General features: G+C 39.0%; 1 protein-coding gene across 1 annotated transcript; it reads left to right on the top strand.

Annotated features, from left to right (window-relative positions):
• The first annotated feature begins 16,268 nt into the window (after nucleotides 1-16,268).
• Nucleotides 16,269-17,411, top strand: LOC113312289 (probable protein phosphatase 2C 34). The gene is made up of 4 exons (XM_026561076.1): nucleotides 16,269-16,277; nucleotides 16,537-16,654; nucleotides 16,765-16,990; nucleotides 17,109-17,411. The coding sequence occupies exons 1-4, from the start codon at nucleotides 16,269-16,271 to the stop codon at nucleotides 17,296-17,298; spliced, it is 543 nt and encodes a 180-aa protein (XP_026416861.1). The 3' UTR covers nucleotides 17,299-17,411.
• The last annotated feature ends 7,549 nt before the right edge of the window (nucleotides 17,412-24,960 follow it).

Below are 24,960 nucleotides of genomic sequence, written 5' to 3' on the forward strand. Positions count from 1 at the left end.
CAAGTTTTGATCTTCAAAACCTTTTTTTTTTTGTTTTAATCAGTCCACTTCCGGCACAGTTTCATAATTATCGAGCATGCCGGTACTACTTCCGGCATGGTTTGTTGCTTGAATTTCTATGACGGCACATGATGTAAAGTATCCGGAAACTTGATTTCTTTTTCACTTGAGTACCGGCATTGATAAATTTCTATCGAGCATGACGGCACTATTTTCCGGCATGGTATTCATCAATTCCGGCACGGTCTTCATCACTTTCGGTTTTGATCTTCAAAAACTTATTTTTTTTATTTTAATCAGTCCACTGCCGGCACAGTTATCTAATTTCCGAGCATGCCGGCACTACTTCCGGCATAGTGTTCTGCTTAAATTGCTATGCCGGAACAAGATGAAAAGTATTCAGAAAATTGATTTTTTTCACTCGACTACCGGCATGGTCTTCATCACTACCGGCATGGTATTCATTACTTCCGACATGGTATTCATCACTACCCGCATGGTCATCACTTCGCAATGTCAAAAAAAAAAAACGTTTCCACAGTGAGGAGATTAATAATAAATGAAGATGGAAATGGGGGATATGATTTTGTTTTTTGATTTTAAATTTTTAGATTTTTATTTTGAGGGAAGGGTATGTTAGTACTTTTGCCCCCCCAAAAACACCCCTTAACACACACCATGCGTTGGGGGAAGTAATCAATATCCCCCAATTATTTTTTTTATCCCCCAATTTCGCGTTCTATTTAAAGCTGTTTTATACGGTAACAGAAACAGAAAATCAAATCAAATTAGTTTTCAGCTCTCTATTCTCTCTGCTCTCGTTGGTTTTTTCTTCAGAAACATAATTAGGTTTTTTCTTCACACGAAATTGTTGCATTGAAGAACAATAATTCGTTAGTCTGTTGCTGTGTTGAAGAGGAGACGAAGAACAAGGATCCGTTGTTGCCTTTTCTCAATTTATTGATGTTATTCAGTGTATTTCAGATTTGTCGAGTTTGATAACAGCAGGCTTGTATCAATTTTATCTTCTGTTTGTATCGAATCAGTTTGATTCATTACTTTTTCTGATTTATTGTTTGATTTCTATCTTCTACTGATTTTTGGGTTTTTGTTTTGTTTCGATTTTATTGAGTCCGAGAAGAAAAACAAGACAGTTTGGAATAGAGAAATCAACGTAGGTACGGATTGTGATTTCGATCTAGTTTTCAATTCAATTGATTTTGATTGTTATAATTGCGATTTGGTTTTTTCACTTTTTTTATTTGGTTTTGATACTAAGTATGTTTTTGTTGATGCTTACACAGGTTTGGTTGATACCGAGAAGAGGAATAATAAGAACATTGTTTCAGAAGTAAGAAAACAATCAATCTATGTAAAAATTTTATTTTGTTTTGGATTTCAGATATGTTTTCAAATTTTTTTTCGAATTATTTGTTTTTCTTGCATGTCCGATCTGTTAATTTTTGTTGATACTGAGAGGAGTATGAAGAAAAAATTTTGTTTCAGTAGAACAACTTCAAATTGATTTGTTAGACATGCTGTTTTTTTTTGTTACAGTATGTGTAACTTTAGGTTACACATATATATCCTGTTGTATTTTTAAGCATGTGTAAGGAAGATGCATATGTTTTTTAGTTGCAGCATGTTAATTTTAGTTTACACATATATATCCTGTTTTGTATTTTAAGCATGTGTGAGGAAGAAGCAGATGTTTTTTTAGTTGTAGCATGTGTAATTTTAGTTTACACGTATATATCATGTTGTATTTTAAGCATGTGTAAGTTGAAGTTACATATACAAGTCCTGTAACATGTTTATGTGTAAATAGTTGTATCATCTGTATCTTTTACTCATATTTAGCTTGCCGCATAGAATACTGAATTGCGTTCGTTTTTGATATTGTTATTGTGTGTTTGATATTTTTCAGGTTGTCATGGATCCTGTTAGTTGTGCTGCTGTTAGTTGCATTGCTGTTGTTCGCTACTTTTCAGATTTTATTACCCTGCGTGTTAATATTGATATCAAACTTGAAGAGTTTAAGAAACAAGTTTGCAGGGAATGAAAGCAGTTTACTCCACTTGGTATTACTTTCTTCTTCCGAGAAAGTGGGAAGGATTTTCCGTTTGACTGTGATTTTTCGTTGCAAGCTCTTATATCTATCACAAATAGTAAACATAAGACCAGTGTTGATATTTTCTTGCAAAATGTTCCTCGTGTGGCCTCTTCCTCTAGTTCCAGGGCAGATTCTTCTATTTCTAATGGGTCTAGTAGTACGTCTTCGTCCAGAAACAATCTTACTGTTGCAATGTATTTGGAAGATAAAAGCAAGCCTGCAAAACCTTTGTTATCGGATGGCTGGCCCAAGGTTCTTGGTGATATTGACCATGTGTTTGTTGAAGGAGTTAAGCAAGCCAGGGTTGCTTTCACCAAGTATCGTCTTCGCACTGGTTTCCAAATGATTGTAACTCACAATGAACGTTCTAGGTTCACGGCTAAGTGTGTAGATGAAAAATGCGGCTGGAAATTCCATGCAGCTTCTATCGATGAAAGGAACGAAATGTTTCAGGTAGGTTTTCCGTTTTCTGTCATCTAATGCTTAGCATATGTAATGTTTTGTTACAATATGTGTAACTTTGGTTTACACATGATGTTTTTTGCACCATATTGTGTTTTGTTTGAATTGTTTATATTTTGTATGAATCTCTTCAGGTCAGGTCTTATAACCCTGAGCACATTTGTGGTGCTGGTGGGCGAAACTTGAACCAAACTTACTCCACCAGCTTCTCGTCTAGTTTGATTGAGGAAGAAGTTCGCAAAAATCGTCACAAGAAGCCCAAGAAAATTGCTGCTGATTTCCAGACCAACTATGAGATCAACATGGAGTACTAGCAGGCATATAATGCCAGGGAAAAGGTTTATGAGACGATTTATGGCGACAATGTCAAGTCCTACTCGCACTTGGTACGGTATATTGATTCTATAAGGGAAACCAACCCTGGTAGTGTGATAAAGTTTGAACGTGAAAATAAACAGTTCCAACGGATTTTCATCACATTTGCTGCATGCATCAAAGGATACCGGTTTTGTCGTCCAATGGTATACCTGGGTACTACTTTCCTTACTGGTACATTCAAAGGTTGCTTGATGGCAGCTACTGGGATTAATGGTGGTAAAGGTATGTTTTTTCTACGTATTTGTTTTTTTGAACAACTTCAGTTGACAAATAACTGAGAGTTACACATGTGTAACTCTCAGTTACACATTACTTTACTCAGTGTGTAACTAAGAAAACAACATATGTAACCTTAAGTTACATATTTGTTTTAGCATGTGTAACTTGTATTTACACATTGTTTTCTGTTTGTGTGAAACTTATTATTACTTCGATTGTGCACATTATTCTTTCGATTTTGTAGGATTTTTCCCCCTTGCTTTTGCACTAGTCGATTCTGAGACGATCGACAACTGGGAGTGGTTTTTAAGGAATTTGAAAGAAGTTGTTGGTGATGGGAGGCCAATCACCTTCCTTTCGGATCGCCATGAAGGACTCTTGTAGGGTGTTCCACTTGTTTATCCAGATGGGTTCCACAGCTTCTGCTACTATCATTTGACGAAGAATATACCCATCACTGCAACAAATCATAGGTACTCACTTGTGATGGACCATTTCCGAGAGGCGACATACGCACTCTCACCTGAAAACCATGCGAAAGCCATACATAAGACTAGAGATTTGAACTGTGATTGGGTGGATGATTACATCGAGACAATCCCACCTCAAGCATATGAGAATGCCTATTTCAAAGGTTGTCGGTATGGACGAACATCTAGTACTCTAGCAGAATCAGTCAATAGCTGGGTTCTGGTTCATAAGAAGATGCTTGCATCTGCTTTTCTTGATCAGGTTAATTGATTGTGTGTGTATGTGTGTGTTTTGTTGTCTTTTTATTTCATGTTTTGTAACTTTATGTATTGATGAGTTTTTTTGTCCTTTTCAGATTAGGAGAAAAATAATGTGTTTGATGGCGGAGCATCGTGAAATTGGTGCTAATATGCTGACTCCATTAACCCTGAGTATGAAGAAAAGCTTGTGGCTCTTCAAGATGAAGTTTTTGCTTGGAAATATTGGTTGCTAGTCCTACCGTGTTTGAAGTTATTAGTGAAAGGTTTCACATAGTGGACCTCGAACACGAGACTTGCACCTGTCAAAGGTTTGGTTTCTTATGCTTTTTTCTTCTCTCTGTATGTTCTTTTTTTTAGAATGTGTATATCCACTTTACATTAGATATATGCATGTGTAAATAATACTTAAACATTTATTTTGTAAGTGTAACTTAAAGATACACATCCTGTACACAAACCTGTAGCTAGATAATTTTGAGTGTTTTATGATTTGTATGTGCAACTAACTGATTTTTGATTTGTTTCTGTTTTCTTCCAGGTGGAGCGTATATGGTTTTCCTTGTGCTCATGCTCTTGCAGCTATACGCAAGATTAAACGTGAGGCTATTGATTTCATTTCACCGTATTTTACAAGCGACTATTTTAGGAAGACTTATATGCATGCCATCCAACCGATTCCCAACTACAACAAGCCATCTGAATATCGTCCAGACGACACCGTCAACCCGCCTAACGTCAAGAAGCAACCAGGTAGACCACCAGGGAAAAGGATTATAAGTAAACGTGATAAGAAGGTGAAGAGGAAAGTTCATTGCAACAATTTCAAGGAAACATGTCACAACAAGGCAGGTTGAAGGAATCCTCGGAAGTTCACACTCCACTAGCTTGAGCCTAAGGAAGTTCATTTCTGCAACTAATGATTTGATTCTTATTTGTCTTTGATTATTTGTTTTTTTAGTTTTCTTCATGTTGGTTTCCATGGACCAAACGTTTTTATTTTTCTGCAACATTGATTATGTGTAAGGATCATTCATTCAGATTTTATATTTTGTCAGTTCACAGTTGAAATGCATTTTATTCTATTTTTTGATTCTTGTGTACGTCTGATCAGTGGTCAAATGCTTGTGTAACTTCAGTTTACACTCAAATATATGGATGTGTAACCAGAAGTTACACTGCTGTGAATGCATGTGTAACATTAGCTTACACATGATAAATGCTGGTGTAACTTTATTTTGATTTATTGGGCAATCCAATCAATGGCTTGTGTAAATTCAGTTTACACTCAAATATATGGATGTGTAACCAGAAGTTACACTGCTGTGAATGCATGTGTAACATTAGCTTACACATGATAAATGCATATGTAAACTCGAGTTACACTTTCTGCATCAAATTAAGATGTGTAGTTACTTAACTCAGGTTACACTAGCTTACACTTTCTTTGAATGCATGTGTAACATTAGCTTACACATGATAAATGGATATGTAAACTCAGGTTACACTTTCTGCATCAAATTAAGATGTGTAGTTACTTAACCTGTTGCATACTTTCTGAAACCTGTACACACAGCAGTAGTAGTTCTAACAAGATAAAAGTTTCTAATTCAAAGAATTTCAACCCAAAAATATTTTTGCAAAATCAAGAACTGCTAAAATCTACTAAGTGATGAAATTTAAAAGTTTCTAACAACATGTTTTCCAAGTCTAACATCTGCTTGTGGCTAACAACATATTTGCGAGTATAAATTTTTTTCTAATCCTAATGACTGCTTTTACACATCTCTGGATGGATCCGAAAGAATCTTGTATAGCATGCTTACTCTCATGCGGTTCAGCTTGTCAGTCCACCATATCATCATACTTGAGCTTAATTTTTTGTCAAGTGGTTTATTCTTCATCCTGATCTTCATGTAATTGCATAAACATGGAAGACAGTCAGGAATTGTACCTTGTGGGGGCGAAGCGAGATTCTTGGCATTTTCATTCATCCCAAGAGCAAAAGGACAGCGGAGTCTCAGTTCTGTAGTAATTGCAAATGCATATTTCTTGGCTTGAACAAGGTGTTCACCCTTGAGTTCCTTAACGTTTGACGAGTTCATGTAGGACCAAGCATTAGAGCTCCTCAAGTCATACTCCAGCAGTGTGAAGTGTGTGTTGTTGTTGCACATTGGGGCGAAAAGTCTGACTGCATCGTTCTTGTACTTGACATACTCCCTCGCAAGCTTCAGAATCCAAAATTTCTTGAATTCTTCGTAATCCTTCAAGTAAGAGATTTGCAAAAACCATTTGGAATGTCAAACTCACATTTTTATAAAAAGTTACAAATGAACAAGTGATTATGTAAACAGAAGTTACACATAGGGCCTTGGGTTTTACACTGCAAAAATAAGGATGTGTAACTTCAGATTACATATTATAAATGGTTGTGTAACTTCAGATTACACATTATACCTGCATTTGTAACCTCAGGTTACACATTATAATTGTTTTCCGACATAAAAAAAATCTTGAGTATGTTATCATAATCTTACAACATACACTACACATTATAAATGCAATAAGATTTTAAATATATCGAAGTACTTACGTATGCTTTTGGCGACAGGAATATCGCTTTGTCATACTTGTTGTTAGAGTTCATCTTTGTTCTCAATCTGCTAATGTAGAAGTCGATGAATTCTGACTCCAAGAAGGATTCTTTCTTGGTAAGCTGTAGCATTAGTTCTCCAGATATATCAAACAGCTCGCTACCATCTTCATTGCGTTCCATCCAAGTAATGTCTCTGCATTACAAAGAAGCAAACTATTATATCAATCAAGATAACAGAATCAAGTAGTAAAATACAACAATCAATAACAGAATCAAGCCTACTTGAAGTCAAGCTACTTACGTTTTTGGATGAGTATTGAAATATTCAAGCACCTTCTTCTTTTTCTCGCCTTCCAGCCTTTCGATAATTTCTGAACCTTTCACATCCTTTCTCATTGTTCCGTCATCTTCTTCAGCAATCTCGGCCATTCTTTCTTCTTCTACTTTTGGAACTGCATCCATTCTTTCTTTTTCCACTTCTGGAACTGCGGACATTTCTTCTTCATTAGATGTCTTCTTAATCCTCTTTGAATTTCTTTGATATTGTTTCAGATCTTGTGTTGGGATTTTTCTATTCCTCAGCACACGTTGTTGTATGAATGTTGGTTGACTTTCTCTTATTGTATTCGCAGCTTCCTTCAGTAACTCTCCTGCAGGTTTTGGAGTTTTTGCTAATCCAAGGCTAAAAAAGTTTTCCTATGTTGTACTGCGCAAACAAATATAGGCAGAATCTTAGTAAAATTAGCACATGTATGTAACTTAAAGTTACAGAAGCCAAAATAATAATGTACTGTATGTAACCTCAAGCTACAGATGCCTTTTACGATGTGTAACTTGAAGTTACACTTCCATTACAAAGAAAACATATTGTATGTAACCTCAAGCTACACATGTTTTTTACAATGTGTAACTTGAAGTTACACTTCCATTACAAACAAAACATACTGTATGTAACCTCAAGCTACACATTCCTTTTACAATATGTAACTTGAAGTTACACTTCCATTACAAAAAAAACATAAAACGGAAGAGTGGTTACCAGTTGAGATGGATTCTGCATTCTCCGTCACTGCAGGTCCATGTCAGTTTTGTTAATGTTGCTGACGATCTCATCTATCATTTCACTCACTTCAACATTCGTCATATCATCAGGGTTACCTCCTACTTGCACCAACCTGTAGGTCTGAGCATTGGCAGGATGTGTTTGCGGTGTTGTAACACTTATCACCATGGAGTCCTCAAACTGTGTTGAAGCAAAACTGTCCCCAAAAGTTCCAGGAGTTGGCTGAGTTGGAGCAGTCATAACCAAACCGTCACCAACAGTTGCTGGTATTTCCTCATTGACTTTTGTAGTTACATCATCACCTGCGGATTTTGCAGCTACATCATCACCTGCCCCATCCACAACTCCACCATCTGCAGCTTTCTTCTGCGCCTCATCCGTAACAGGTGTCTCTTCAACATTATTTATAGGAGTGGGATTTTACTTTGAAATGGGACTTTTCTTTGGTGGAGTCTTACAAGTTGTCACACTCTTCATACTTGAACTATATGTCCTGAGTGGTCTTTTGTGCCCCTCTGCAACAGTTTGAGCTTGCAGAATTGTTGGCGTATTTCCAGCTGCAAGGCTCATACATGGAACTGCACAAGGATTGAAATGAGAATTAAAATGATGATGATGATGTTGAATTTTTTTAATCAAATTTCAAGAAGAACAATCTACTGGCTTGGATAACTAGCATGTGTAACTTCATGTTACACATGAATATGGCATGGATACCTAGTGTAACATGGAGTTTACTCAAATTTATTAAGTCTAATCAAGTTAAACAAGCATATTAAAAATGAACAACTAAAATATGAAATTAAAAAGGTTCAAAGATCTTTGTGTCAACTAATTGGGTACCTCTATCAAGTTAAAGAAGCATATTAAAAATGAACAACTACTTACATTCTTCATGGAAAGAAGTTTCCGCGTCATCTTTCTCTTTCTCTTGCTCAGTACTTCCATCTCCTTGTTGCTGTGTCTCAACTAATTGTAACACTTCTTCTTCATGCTCAGTAGATCCATGCTCAGTACCTCCATGTACAACATCTTCATGTTGCATAAAATCTTCCTGGGTCACTTTGTAAGGATCAATACCCATTGCTTACATAATTTGGAAACTAAATTTGTGAACCTTGAATTCCGCTGTTCCTGAAAGGTCCCCTTCTGATATCCCTTCTGATATCCCTTCTCTTGCAATTGCATACACTACTTTAAACATTGTTTGCTTTGCTTGCAGTTGCTCTTTCAGATGGCTATTCTCAATAGTTTGTGCTTTCATCCAACTTTGAAGGTCGTCCTTGATGGGTACCACGGTTGATATACCCAGCTGCTTCTCAAGCTGTGAAAACTCAGCCACAAAGCTAGGAGTTGGCTGGAATTAACAGATGGAGAGGTTAAAAAGAAATTGCAGAAAACAGTTGAACATTCTAAATATACATTTTTCAGTTGTATGTGTAACTTAAAGTTACATAAGCACATTTTATATGTGTAACCTATAGTTACATAAACACATTTTTGCTAATGTAAAGTGCATATGTGTAACTATAGGTTACACATATATCTAATGTAAAGTGGATATACATATAAAATGTGTAACCTATAGTTACATAAGCACAGGATATATATACAAACATGATATATATGTTACATAACCTATAGTTGCATTCACTTGTGTTATCTTATGCATGCGTAACTATAAGTTACACAAGCACATTTAAATGTGTAACTTATAGCTACACATGAAAATTTTGATTACATCAAAGTTTTATCTAAATTACATTACCATAAATTTACAAAACCTAAACCAACTGACATATAACTCTTACCGAAAACTGTGTCATGTCTGTTCCCCAAATGTAATCAGAAATCCGGTATATATCCCACCTCCCAATCCTCGAGATATCTTCTTCGTGGTTCTCAACTTTTGGGATTAATCCTGCTGGCGTGTGTTCAGCAAACAATAACTGCAACATATAAATTTTAATTAGTCGATTGAACAAAAATATCCATCACGTAACACTAAAGCTACTGGAATAAGAAACTACACACAAGCTTTTTACCAGTAGGTATTGCACACAAGCCTTCACATTTGACAAACAACCAAGATTAGTATGAATTTCTTCAAACAAGTGCTCGTGTATTAAATCAAGCCACGACACCTTGAGCACCGTATATAAGTTTCAACGATACTAAAATATTTCGCGTTCACTCCATTGGCATTTTTGTCGCCAAAAAACAACACACAACAAAGATAAAGACCTATCAAGCAAACTAGATCCTTCTCATAAACTTTCTTTCTTTTCCCACTTTTGATCCTTTTTTCCATAAGTTGTTTTATCTTCTCTAAAATGTTTGTCTTAGTCACTGTCGTCTGATGCTTTGTAGATTTGATATCGGTGAAGTATTTGTTGTATAAAACATTATCAGTCAAATCACTAGGACAATATTACTTTAACAACTTCTGACCCTTTCTGCTTCCAATCCCCTGCATGCAAAATATACCATCCAACTTTGCCGGTGTAGACTCTATAATCTTATCATCACCAACCTTGAATGAACACGGTGTCTCACAATCCATGTCAAAGCAGTTCAAAAGCTTCAAGACGCCGTGTTTGTGGGTACTTATCTGTCTTGTTGTACTTGGTACAGTTGTATCATAGTCATCGTAATACATCATTACAAGTTCACCGTAAGAAGCTCTCCTAAGATATCTCTGAGCCCTATCAGTTAGTCCTATAGGCTTTATCACCTTTACTAAATCGTTTACTGCATTCAACGACTGCCTTAGGTTTCCTGTACACATCAGACACAAAAATAACATGAGTCAGTATGTTGTGTACTTATCAAATACACTCATTTTTAACTGCAAAATGAAAATCATGTTACACACTATGTGTATTTGCCAAGTACCAAAACTGAATCACTCTATTCCGTGTTGTGTAACCTTAACCTACACATGCGTCATTTTTTGATGTGTAACTATTATTTACAAACACAATACAGTTGCAGGTTATATTTTGCATGTGTAACTTTTAATTACATAGGCAATTGGCAAATCAGTTATGTTATTATGCATGTGTAACTAGAAGTTACATAGTCAATTGACAGGTTAATGGTTAAATTTTCAATGTGTAACTTATAGTTACACGTGCACAGGTATTACATATGATCAAAAAATGAGATTTTAAATGTGTAACTTATAGTTACACATCCCCTTGGGCAAGTCAGTAGTGACATCTTGAATGTGTAACTTACAGTTATATAGGATCATTTGTATATGTAACTCTAATTTACACACTCAATATACAAACCACAATACAGTCAGTGGTTAGATTTTGAATGTGTAACTTAAAGTACACATGCTCTATTTCTAAAGTTACATATGCTATATCATTTTGAATGTTTTTACTTACATTTTATCCTCACAAAACATACATCGCAACAGTAAATGGCATCTTAAAGGGAAAGAATCATAATACCCGTTATTGCAGCATCTTCTTTAGGTTGATTCCTTCTTCCTCTCGGCATTTTGAATGTAAATTAGTTTGATTATCTCCTAAATATGAATTTACAGTGCAAATTGTAAGAATACAAATCAATTTGATTTCAAATCATGAAACCTAAATTGCGAAACACTAATTTTCAAAAATAATCACAAAATCAAGAGATAAATGAAATCAAAACATCAATCAACTTACAGTTGATGTAGTAATTAATCAGATTCAAAACCTCAGTTCAACTTTCTGTTTCTAGGGTTTTGAAAACAGATTCAAAACCTCAGTTCGTCTTCTTCTTCTTTCTTGGTCTTCAAAAAACAACGAATACACTGAGATTTAACACATCAAATACAGTTCGAAAACAGATCAAATTTAATGAGATTAAACAGATCGAAAAACAGATTTAATTACAGTTACAAAAACAGATCGAAAAACATGTTAAAGAAGAAGAAGAAGAAGAAGAAGAAGAAAATATTAAACACGAAGAAGAAAATATTAAACACGAAGAAGAAGATTTGAGCAAAATCTACCTGTTTTAGTTTTTCGTTTCTTCGATCTGCCAAAAAAATTCTCTCAAACAAATTTCTCTGCACTTCTTTGAAGGTTTTCGACCGGCAGTTTCTCAGGTGAGATTCAGTTTCTCTCTCTTGAAATGAAATGAATGTGTCGGTTTGATAGAAAATCTAGGTTAGATACTTATATAGTGAAGGTTATTCTGGTCATTTCAACCGAATTAAAATTTATTTTTAATTCAGGGCCTAGTAATAAAACTCTTTTAACTAGGGGCCTCATATTATGGGTTATCCATGGATAGGGCCTTAGCCTAATTTCCCCTAAGAAGAATGGGTACAAAAGCTCTTTAACCCGTCTAAGCTCCCGTATAGCCGAGTGACTGAGTCGAGCAAAGAGTGAAAAAGGAAGTCATAAGTCGTAACTGACTAACTGTATGGTAAACCTGCAGGCTTTGAAGTTGCGAATTTCCATAAAGCTTTGGGCTATACATAGTCCCTGGTTTCTAGAAGAAGCATATTATTGGGGATTCACGGTCCAACAAAGGGGCTTCACTTGGATTCCTATTGACCAAAAAATTGGTATTTTTGATTCAATACCAAATATCTAAAATACCCTTCAATTAAAATAAAACATAGTCAAAAACTAAAATCAAAACCTATCTGTTGAGGATAATAGTCATGCACTGTTAATATCCCCTTAATAAATTTAAAATATAATATGGAAGGGCCACTCCACTCATTTCCAATTGGTTTTGAATTGGATGCCCGCAGACTTTAATTTGGTATCAGAGGTAGGCACGTGTGTGAGTAGGCCCAACGGTCACCGCACAATGTAGGTCCACGTGTTAGACCCAACGAGGCTACACGTGAGGGGGCGTGTTGAGGATAATAGTCCCACACTGTTAATATCCCCTTAATGAATTTAAAATATAATATGGAAGGGCCACTTCACTCATTGCCAATTGGTTTTGAGTTGGATGCCCGCGACCTTTAATTCTATCTTCTTCTGACCTCCCTCTCCTCCATGAACGTAAATCCTTCCCTTCCCTTCCTTTTTTTTTTTGTTTTCTTCTAATCGAGATAATTTTACCACAATTCGAAAAACCTGTTGTAATAGGGTTATAAATTCACTTACGATTAGGTATTAAGAATACCTAACCGTAAACTAGTTCTCTGAAACTACTACGGTTAGCAAAATTAAGAACTTCTAAGCATAAAAAAGAAAGAAAAAGAATCTGTAGGTGTTACGGTTGAGTTACTCTCCTGGAACCTGACCGTAAAAAAATCCTAAACTAACAAAAAAGTTACAAGTTTCTGAATGGATTTAACCTTAAATCTTTATTTACCTAGCAAAACGTGTTTTAATTAAGATGAAATATCTTGTTAGGAAATGTTTACCTAACTTCCTTTAATTACCTAATTTTGTGGCCTTTAATTACCTAATTTTGTGGATCACGAAACCTATGGTTTGGTTTCTTATTACCAACACACGGTTGCTTTGTTTACCAACTGAAAAACTTACCATAACTGATCAATGATTGTGTGTTTTTCCTGTTTTATAGAACAACCAAACCTGGTCGTAATTAACCTACGGGTTTTTTTTTCTTTTTCACCTAGCTGTAACTGGTTTCTTTTCAACTTAGGTTTTTTCCAATTTTTCTCAATTATGGTTAGGAGTTCATCGCAACTAGCCGTAAATTTTTCTTCCGGTAGGTTAGGAGTGGAAGTATTCAACCGTAAATCTGTCTGAAAAAGAAAAAAAAATTCCATCTTTTGTGTATTTTTAAGCAATTTGATTTCTCTTTATCATATAAGAATTCACCTGTTTTCTCACCGAAATCACTTGATTAAATCAAAATTTAGGATTTTTTTTCAAAAGAATTAGTTTTAAACGAGGGCTATTTAGTCACTATAAAATTATTTTAGATAAAGGGTTTCTGAAATTACATATGGATAATCCGTTTTTGTCCTATTAAATGACGTCCCAATAATAACTTTCTTTTAGAACGATAATGAATTTCCCTCTTTTAAGTTTCCACGGAAGACTTTTGAGTTGACGACTCTCACCACTCAATACAACAAATTATCATGCTAAATTGACAGAATACTCTCTTTCGGGACAAATTCTTCTGCAACGTGGTGCATTACGCAGTTGTTACTTGTTAGTGTTTGGTGATGCGAAAGCTCGTCTTAATAGTTCTGTAGTTTCAAAGTTACTGCTACCTTGTGCTTTCCTAGGGTATCAAATATCAAACTCAAATTATACTGGTGAAAACCAGAACACATCTCGAGGGCATAAGCCACATAATACACATCTTGAGCCGCTAAACTTACGTAATCAGAACTGTGCAGTGAGTTTAAACGTTGAACCATGAGCCATGACATTCACAAAAGAAAGATGTTAGCACTTTCAACTTGTCTAGAATTAACGAAGAAAGATGTTTATGTTTGCATCTACTTAAAATACATAAAAGAAGAGATCCAACCAAAATAAACTAATATTCAAGATATGGATCCTTCCGTCTTATCAACTCCACGTCAAACGAACTGAAACACAATCCATGAAGACTCAAACTTAAGAAATCTTAGTACTAGTACAGAAGCAAAGAGGAGGCTTCAATGAAAACCAAATTAAAATCCAGTAAAAGCGAAGAAACAAGAAGAGCACAGATCAGATGAGGTTCTTTTTCTTTGTTATCTACTTCTAAACTACTCTGGTCCTCAGGTCCTGAATCACTGAATGTACAGCCTGCAACAATACAAAACTTTAGATTTTTTTTATTTAATCATACAATATCCCTAGTATAAAAATGTTTGTCATCCGAAAAGATGGGCGTAACTCTTTTGAACTTCTGTAACACATACCTCGATCAGGTTAGTCGCCTCAAGAGGATGACTGGCTTCCTCGATTGTGTCGTCACCAAGAAGCTCCTCGATGTTTTGATTTGTTCTTGTCTGAACAGTGTTGAACATTTCAGTCCTTTGTAGCTTCCAGTCTTCAATACAAGAAGCCGCATCCTTGAGTAACGATCTGACTTTCTTCAACTTGTAATAATCACCAGCAGCTCCCTCCCCCAACATTTTTACAACCTTATCAAGCTATGTACAAATCATAATAAAGAACAAAAATATTAGTATGTAGATTAGAAGAAGCATACTAGTTAATATTAGGATTATATGCAGAAGTAGGCCTGGTCTGGACCTTCACTTTCATTTCTAGGCCACTATTTTTATTTCTTGCAAAACTAGGCAAGTTAAACGGATTCCATCCACTTTAATCATCTCGGTCAATTTATCGCGTTGACTTGTCAATATCTCGCCAAAATATCATATAGGGATATCTCATGGATGTGGTAAGATTACTGAAATAACCTTTTTGTACGTGCGCCACTGCTTTAGTGATTCTCGTCCATTTCTTCCTTCTTCTCTCTAGTTCTCTCTGGTTCTTCTAAATCAATTTTTTCTTCTGCTAAAATCAAGAGATAACTTAGGGGTTTTTTTTCTAATCAAACCTAATTAACATTAATGGTGGATGTTTAGAAGAGATTTTATCGTGGATATTAGCACCACCAGGAACATTGGTATGTGAAGGTTCGCAGGCAGTAATAGTCATTCTACAACAGCAGCATCAGCTGAATTTGGGGGTTCTTAAATGGATCTATTTTGGGGGTTCTTTGATGCAAATCTGTATTTTTCTTGACAATTTGATTCTCATATTAAGAACTGACAACAACAAGGTTCCTCAACGAGATGAAATTCGGTGAGTCGATGGTGTTTACACAACAACATCGATGGGTTTCTGGTTTTGGAGAGCAATTAATAACAATAAGTTTCTCGTACAATAGAAATTTCACAAGTTTCTCGTTGTAATTTCTTGAAATGTAGACTACAAGTTTCTCTTACCAGAGAAATTTCACATCAAAAGCAAATTTGGAACCAAAAAGATGTCGGCTGCCGTACAGGAAAGAACTTGAGCTACCACCATTGATTTGAGGGATGAATGGTGACTGATTAGTGAATGTATGTGTATTTGAGAAGGTACACGAAAATGGGTTTATCTCCAATTCGATTGCAGGTTAAAGGGGAGCTCATACAACAGCAAAATAGCCATCTCTGAGTTCCCAGTTTCACACACACAAAGGTGTTCGACAGAAAGCCTGAACGACAGTTCAGGTCTTGAAGTAGTCAGTTCACGTCTCTTCTCTTTGCCACTGCTCTAGCCATGGGTTAGCTGGCTTGCATCTCCACCAGCATATACCACCTGCAGTTCCACAATATTACCAGCATCCACCTGCATACACCACCACCAGTCACAACTTCATCCACAGTTCACAAACTTCATCTGCAGTTCAGGTCCCCCTACAACCATCAGTATACCAATAGCATCATGGGTTGCACCAATACGTCAATTGGCGGACACCCGTGGCGGTATTGGTGCAACCCAGATTGCAGCACAACATCACCTCCTCCATTGGCTGATGTTACATTTATTTCACCTGCAATGGTGTTTTCACAATAGGGAAATTCTTATACGGAATTTTCGTCGGGAATTATTTTTATATGATCCAACAGATGAATCAGTTAGACCAGTGGTGGTTTGTGATATTTCCACCGACAATACTCGAGATTTATGTTGAGAGCATAGCCTCACTGGAATATGGAACTTATCTGGAGAAACAGACTACATATGGGATCAGGAAGCATATCAAATGACAATGGTTAAGGTAAAATCATCACATCTTATGCTTTTTTCTTTGGTTAAGGAAGCATATCGAACCGATCCTCAAACTTAGACAGATCTTTAGAAAATTTGCAACTTTGCTCAGTGTAGCCATTTCAATTCACTTCGTTTTGTATACTTGAGGAATAGATTATGCAGCATCCTGAGCTCCTTTATTGGAAATCCTTAAGCGTTTATGAGTCTGTTAAGTTCGGCCGGGATGGGAACTGATAAAGTGAGCTTCTCCTGATTGATGTTTTTAGGGAGACAACATCTTCATATCGAATGTTGGAGATTCTCGTGCGGTGTTAGCAACGGCTTCTGACGATGGCACGTTGGTTCCAGTTCAACTTACAATGGACTTCAAGCCAAACTTACCACGTGAGTCTATCTCTAAGCCTCTGTAGTTTCACCTCATACTCTAGTCCAAGTTTAAGTCATTCAATTTCTTCCGTCTTGATATCTAAATTCTCTTCTTCTTTTTTTCTCAGAGGAGGCAGAACGGATAATGCATTGCAACGGAAGGGTGTTTTTCTTAGACGATGAACCAGGTGTGCATAGAGTATGGTTACCAGCTGAGGAAAAACCTGGTTTAGCAATTTCAAGAGCCTTGGGGGATTTCTGCGTCAAAGACTTTGGTGTTATTTCAGTTCCTGAAGTCACACAAAGGAGTATAACCAGTAAAGACCAGTTCATTATCCTTGCCACCGATGGGATATGTATAAAAATCATTCTAATTTGATTTCCCTCGTGTTCCTAATTTCACATGAAAAATGGTACAAATATTCGCAGTTTGCTAATGTAAACACTAAACTCTGATCTTATCGACTCAGGAATGGGATGTTATCTCAAATCAAGAAGCAGTTCAAATTGTTTCTTCAACACCGGATAAACGTAAAGCTAAAAGAATAGTCGAATGTGCCGCACGCGCATGGAAACGTAAAAGACGAGGAATAGCTGCAGATGATATTTCTGCTATTTGCCTTTTTTTCCACCCTTATGCATCCATCGTCTCGAAAGTCTGAAGTCTCAAATACTGTACTAAATTGTAAGCTTTAGGTTAGGCAATTGTCTGGGTTAGGGCCATGTTCCCATTCTATGTCACTATTCAGAAGGCAAAAAGGGCCTTCAGTCTCAATGCCATTCCCATTCTTCGGACTTTTCTGTAATGTCTGTTGCATTCATTTCGACCGGTGCAGCGTTGCTTCTTTACTGATGATGTATGCTCAGGCAATTCAATGAGTTCAGCAAGCACTGAATGTTCAATAGATTTGAAGGACTAAAACGTCTTTTTAGCTAAGAAGATATGGACAGCTGGAAGATAACTGCAGCTAACTTTCCATCCATCACTTTTGGTCAAAACTTGCCTAGTTTAGCAATAAATAGAAAAAATGGCCTACATATGAAAAGCACCAAAAAAACAGGCCTATTTTTGTAAAAAGCCCTTAATATTGTGTATATATACCCATATATCTATGTATATATGTTTGTATTCACCTCTTTTTTAAGACAATCAGACTCGACCATTGTTGGTGAGCCAAAGTCCTCTTGGGGACTCGTACCTCTTTCCTTAACACACTCCCCATCAAATGCATATCCATATTGTGTACACATATATCTCACTATCAGACACGTGTATATAAAAAGGTACGTGGAAAGCATGCAGGCCAAAACATCAAAACATGATGCATCACGAAACACCCAATAAACCCCGAGGAGTTACTTTATCCCATCCCCAAAAGAGGAGCTTAAGATCAACGGTGGAGAGAAAGTTAGCTGACACGGACTGACAGGGGCAGAAGACACTTGTCTGACACGAGCAGACCCCTCAACTACCCGCATTAAACACTCTGAGCAGTGTACGTGTCGACCAACCTGTGGAACGAGCGATGATGCCTCTGCGGGATCAAGGGGCAAACGCAGACCTCCGCGTGATGGACGCAGGGACACAAGAAGATAAGGTTCCAACGGTCTTCAGAGATGGGGCCCACGTTCTAACCTTATAAATACCCAATCTCCACTAAGAGGGAGGGGGATCGAAAAAGATGAGGAAGGGAAGGAGAGAGAGAGAAATAGTAAAGGTAAGTTAATCCCTTAGAGGAGAGAAATATGTAAACCCCAAAAGTCATTCAACTATTCATGTAACCGTGAAGAACATAGTAAAACAACAAACCCCGTGGATGTAGGCCTTAGTGTTGAACCACGTAAACCTTGGTCTTATTTACATTTCAGCACTTTACATTCATTTAGATCCGTGCATGTTTACTTGTATGTTTTGTTTTCCTTAATACTTATACCCCATGCACAAACGCCACGCATGGAGTTGTTGGATGAGGCCATGATAAACCCGAAGGTTTTGAGCCGATGAATCTACACCCGGGTACCATCATCATAATTTCTTTAGATGATAATGATTGATTGTGAGCGTTCGGACCCCCTCGTGGTTTGTGTGCTCACAATTTGGCGCTAGAAACAGGGACTTCGTCCCGGTAAAAGATTTATCTTGTCCTGTGATTTCATTTTAAATTGGCATATGATTGCTCTAATTTTATCAGCTCGGACCGTATAGATCATTCGTTAACTATATTATGTTCAAAAACCCACCTTTGATTTGATTTTCGATAAGAGTTATTGTTCTAAGCTGGTTATTGTTCTAATCCATCGGATTTACAATTTTCGTAGTTTTTATACTAAGGATCTCCTTTAATAAAACTCTAACCCGTATTTTATATCCTGCGGGTGTTAATTCCCTCTTGAAAAATTGTATTTCGCCAACTAACCTGCTTCACGCGGATATTCCCGTTTCTGTTGTTTGAAATAACTTATGCAGAGAGAACGTGTTGTGAGTAAAGAAGGAAAGTTTACGCGAGATTTCATTATCAACAAAAGGGCACGTGATGGAAAAGACGCAGGAAGCAGGAAAATCCAAAGCTTTGTCAAAAGAAACACCCAGGACAACCCAGATCATCACCCGAAGCAAGCAGAAAGGAGATAAAGCTAAAATGACCAATCGAAGGCAAGATACTGCAGAAATCACTTCACCCATGAACGCTAATTCAGTTGCAGCGGCGGCTCTCAGAGCAGCAACGATAAAGTACGGGGAGGCTGCGGTAGTCCCGAAGGCTACGGAGGCTAGCAATACCTTCGCCATGAGTCAACTTAATCAACCAAGAGAAAGGGTGGACGAATCCAGAACATTCCAACCCGCGCACCATCTAACCTTTGGAATGTCGCTAACAAATAATCAGAATCAAACCATACCGGCGGCTCTGGCACCTCAGAGGGGCGCTCGCTCCAATTTGGAAACACCAGCAACCGAAGCTGAACCCCTGCCACCTTTAGTACAGACCATGGAGGAGGGCGGCACCACGGCTGTAGCGGCACGCGCTGGGAATCCCAATCAGGGGTCCAACCAATCACACCGACTAATGGCTGAGCTTGAGGAACTGAGGAAGAGCCAGCAGGTTTACGCAGAAGCTGTAGCTCTGTTGGCCAGAGAAAATCAAGATTTAAAGGAGCGGATTGCTCTAAGCACGAAGACCAGCCAACAACTTGATGAAGCAAGCTCCAAAGCACCAGAGCCAAACCAAGACTGTAGAGTCGTCCTAGCGGCTAATGAAGATGCGAAAAGGAGACGTAGCGTATCCGACCCGGATTATGACGATGGAGAGTCAGACGGTAATGAGCTGAAGAATTTAGAGAACCAACGCGCAATGGAGGAACTACGAAATGAGATGATGGCGGAGATCAGGCAATTAAAAATAAACAAGGTGGGGGAAGGTTAGAAGAGGTCATGAGAGAAGCTAACTCCACGCCATTAACGCATCGCTTGGCCAACACCCCTATTCCACTGAAATGCCCTGTCCCGACGTTCGAATGCTATGATGGATCCAGCGACCCTGCTGCACATGTTCGGTACTACAACCGTGTCTTAGCTAGATGGGGTCAGAACGACGCCGTACTCTGTAGATACTTCCCGTCAAGCTTGAAGGGATCGGCGTTATCATGGTTCGATAATCTGCCACCAAACTCCATCCACTCATACGACCAACTCGCAGAGAAATTCTTAAGAACATACATGTACAACAAGACTGTAAACACAGGGATGGATAAGCTCTTTTCACTAGCCATTGGCTACAAGGAAACCACGAGGGAGTACACAAACAGATGGCATAAGATCTGCCAAGCCATAGGGAGCGTGGACCCAGTGGTAAGCATCAACTGCTACAAATGGGGCTTAGACCGAATGAGTCCTCTATTTGTTGAAATTCACGGGAGCGTGCCCAAGACAGAAGGAGATCTCCGAATAATTATCGAAAAGCACGCTCGACTTGAAAAAATTCAACGGGAAAACCCGAGGGCATATCCGCAGAGGTCTCACCGCACCAATTCGGTGGAACAAACCAATGGGGCCAAAAGGGGTTGCTCAGATGAGAGACCTCACGAAGATAGGAAGGAACGGAGGGATGAACGAAGAATAGGCGACCGAAAATTCGAAGATCAAGTTTACAAGAAACTCAACGCCAGCTATGCTCGTATCCTACGAGAGATCAAAGGGAGGGAAAACTTAGAGTGGCCATGGTCTAAGGGAAAGCATCCCCCGAGATCCGAGAAGTCTAAAGATTACTGTGAGTATCACTGTTTCAACGGACACCAGACCGAAAAATGCAAGAACCTTAAAATAATGATCCAAAAATTAATTGATGCGGGAGAGCTCAAACATTACATACGAAAGGATGTTACCGAGGACAGATCCAAACGAACCAAACCAGTCCAACTTCCGGAAGAAAACCGAAAAATCAACACCATCTCGTGTTCCGAAGCCACATGACCCTCACTCACCGCACAGATTGGAAAAAGGTTACGGAAGCAATTCGAAGACCGCTGCGAGTTATATAAGGTCGATGGGATAGCGGTGGACGAACACGAAGAATGGATGGAATCTCCTATCATCTTCGATGCCGAGGATATCGAAGAAGATATGGAAGACCATAACGATCCCTTGGTCCTAACATTACCAGTAGCTGGATGTAACCTCAAAAAGATCCTCATAGACGGGGGAAGCTCTGTAAATGTCCTATTCTATGATGCATTCAAACGAATGAAGCTCCATGATGAACAGTTGATGACCTCTTATCACACCATCTACGGATTCAATGGAGCAGCCACGAAGCCCTTGGGAGACATCGTGTTACAGGTTAACGCAGGACCCATGAAACTGGATACCCGATTCAGTGTGGTGGATACCCCTTCCCCCTACAACGCCATTATTTGACGAAAATGGGTACACAAGCTCAAAGGAGTTGCGGCAACATATCACCAATACCTCAGATTTCCAACACCTGAGGGAATAATGGAGATCAAGGGAGATCGAATCGCTACGCGAGAGTGCCAGGCCACTCAGGATCATATCAACAATGAGCAAGAAGAACAGCGAAAAATCCGAAGAGTAAGAAATCAAGAAACCGCGAAAGAGAAAGCCGTAGACCTATTCCTTAAGGAAACTACAGGAAAAGGATTGAAGAAAGATGGTAATGTCCAAGGCTCGGAAACAAGTACCTCAACAACCAGCGAAGAGCAGAAACACGCTAAATAGCAATTAAAGAGCGCCCCAGTCCTCGGAGACCCGAAGCCTGTGTTCACACCAGTAGAACCCGTAAAGGAAATCAACATAGGAACGGAAGAAGACCCGAAGATGGTCAAAATTGGGACCATCATGGACGAAGTAAGGGAACATTCCTTAACCAAACTACTCAAGGAATATGCGGATGTGTTCGCCTGGAAGTTAGGAGATATGCCGGGGATTGACCCAAAAGTAATCCAACATGAACTACGCATCAAACCGGGCACGCCCCCGTTCAGGCAGAAAATACGAAAAGTGGCTCCAGAATATCATGAGGCAGTAGAAACAGAACTTCGGAAGCTACTAGACGCAGGATTTATCAAGGAAGTCAGGTACCCTACCTGGATCTCCAACATGGTCATTGTTCCTAAGAAAAATGGAGGGGTTAGAATATGCATCGACTTTACTAATCTCAACAAGGCATGTCCAAAGGACAGCTATCCCCTACCGAGCATAGACCAGCTGGTAGAAGCAGTAGAAGCATACGAAGAACTATCATTCATGGACGGACATTCTGGTTACAACCAAGTAGCCCTGGCAGAAGAAGATCAGCCACACACAGCGTTCTATACCCCACATGGCCTTTATTGCTATACCAGAATGCCTTTCGGGCTCCGAAACGCAGGGGCAACATACCAAAGGATGGTCGATGCTATCTTCAAGCCATGGATTGGAGGAACCCTAGAAGTCTACGTGGACGACATGCTCGTCAAAAGCAAGCTGCGTAAAAATCACCACCAGGACCTGAGGAATATCTTCGAAGCAATGAGACAGCATCACATGAAAGTGAATCCGGAGAAATGTACTTTCGGTGTCACCTCGGGGAAGTTCCTCGGGTATCTGGTGACGAAAAGGGGCATCGAGGTAGACCCAGCGAAGATTCAAGCCATAGTAGAGATGCCGTCCCCAAAGAATCTGAAGGAAGTGCAGAAGCTCAATGGGTCCATCGCAGCGATGGGCAGATTTATTGCACGGTCTTCGGACAAATGCAAACATTTCTTCAATATTCTTAAAAAAGGGAGCAGGTTCGAATGGACCACCGAATGCGAGGAAGCATTCCAAAAAATCAAAGAACATCTAGCTTCAATCCTGATCCTGCAGAAGCCAGACCCTGATGAAGTTTTGGCACTGTACATAGCAGCAACGGAGGACGCAGTCAGCGCGGTATTAGTCAAAACCAATACAAAGGTGGAACAGCCTATCTATTACGTCAGCAAGACACTCAATTCCGCGGAAAGAAATTATACTAAGATTGAACAACTCATCCTCGCACTGGTATGGGCTACCCAAAAACTGAGAACCTACTTCCTAACTCACCTCGTCAGGGTACCATGCAAAGCACCATTGGAAGCAGTCCTCAAAAGCACGGGAAAAGTGGGCCGAATAGCCAAATGGAACACCCATCTGGACCAATTCAACATCATTCATGAAATTCAACATTCTCAGAAGTCCCAAGTGCTGGCAGATTTCTTAGCAGACCTCCCCCTTGACAACGACGAAGAGATTAAGGGAATACCAAAAGCCGAGGAAGAAATCAAGGATCCAATGGATATCCTCGAACCTGCGAGTCATAGACAATGGGAAGTCTTTGTCGACGGATCTAAAAATAAGGAAGGAGCAGGAATAGGTATTGTCATTATCACCCCAACTGGAGAAAGGATTATACAGGCACTTAGATTGGAATTCAAAGAGCATACCAACAACATTGTTGAATACGAAGCTGTCGTACATGCCCTACGGATAATAATAGAGATGGGGGTAACCGATGTAAGGCTGACAAGTGATTCGCAGCTTGTCATACGGCAAATAGGGCTCGAGTATAATGTGTACGATGACACCCTTTCATCTTACATGGCCTTGGTCCAAACATTGGCATCACAAATCCCGAACATTAAGTTCCGGCACTTATGCAGAAGGGACCTCAGGCACGCGGATGCCCTAGCATATATATCATCCATGCTAAGGGATAAAAATGCCGAAGGTATTAAAATAGCAAGGGTATACGAGCCTTCGATTGCATCTCAATTCTCTTTCGCTACCAATCAAGATGTGATGGAAGAAAATATCGAAGACCAGGTAGGGGAAGACATCCATAATGACTTTGATGAAGAGGACATACTGTCAAGAGCAAATCAATACGAAGACTTCAGCAACGAAGATGACTGGAGGGTGACAATACATGCCTTTCTCGAAAAAAGAAGCTTACCTGCGGATCGGAAACAAGCTAGGAAGATACTCTCCAAAGTGGGAAGATATGATCTTCGGGAGGGGGTCCTGTATAGGAAATCCTTCCTTGGACCATTACTACGCTGCTTTTCCCGGAAAGAGGGGCATCGAATTCTAAATGATATCCATTATGGTGACGCGGGGAATCATAGCGGCATGAGATCACTAGCTGACAAAGCAAAAACGCAGGGATATTACTGGCCGACAATGATACAAGATGCCGCGAGGATGTCTCGACGATGTGAAGAATGTCAGCGCTTCGCGAAAAAGATCCACGCGCCGGCAACAATGTTAAACTCTGTCGATAGCCCGTGGCCATTTGCAAAATGGGGCGTAGACATCGTCGGGCCTTTCATCGAAGGATCAGGGAAGAGACGATTTTTGATAGTAGCCACGGACTACTTCAGTAAATGGGTGGAGGCTAAGGCCTTGGCCAGGATCAGAGACGCGGATGTGTTCACTTTCATATTCCAGAACATCATTTGCAGATTTGGTATACCTGCTGAAATTGTATCTGATAACGGCAAGCAATTACAGGGAAAAAATATAGACATGCTCTTCGACACTTTCAAAATAAGAAAGAACAAGTCCACCCCCATATACCCCCAAAGCAACGGACAAGCGGAAGCTACCAACAAGACCCTCGCCCTTATACTCAAAAAACAATTAGACGAGCGTAAGGGAAGATGGTGCGAACAACTGCACAATGTCTTATGGGCATACAGGACAACACGAAGATCCGCTACCGGGGAATCCCTGTTTCTTCTAACTTATGGAGCTGAAGCAGTCATACCTACGGAAATCCTCATGCCAACCACGAAGACCGAAGCTTGGGAGA

Source organism: Papaver somniferum, chromosome 1 (assembly GCF_003573695.1).
Source record: "Papaver somniferum cultivar HN1 chromosome 1, ASM357369v1, whole genome shotgun sequence".
Lineage (NCBI taxonomy): Eukaryota > Viridiplantae > Streptophyta > Magnoliopsida > Ranunculales > Papaveraceae > Papaver > Papaver somniferum.

Coding starts and splice junctions, on each gene's coding strand:
- LOC113312289 (XM_026561076.1), top strand. Junction 16,655..16,764: donor CTTCAAGCCAAACTTACCAC/GTGAGTCTATCT, acceptor TTTTTTTCTCAG/AGGAGGCAGAACGGATAATG. Junction 16,991..17,108: donor ATCCTTGCCACCGATGGGAT/ATGTATAAAAAT, acceptor ATCGACTCAGGA/ATGGGATGTTATCTCAAATC.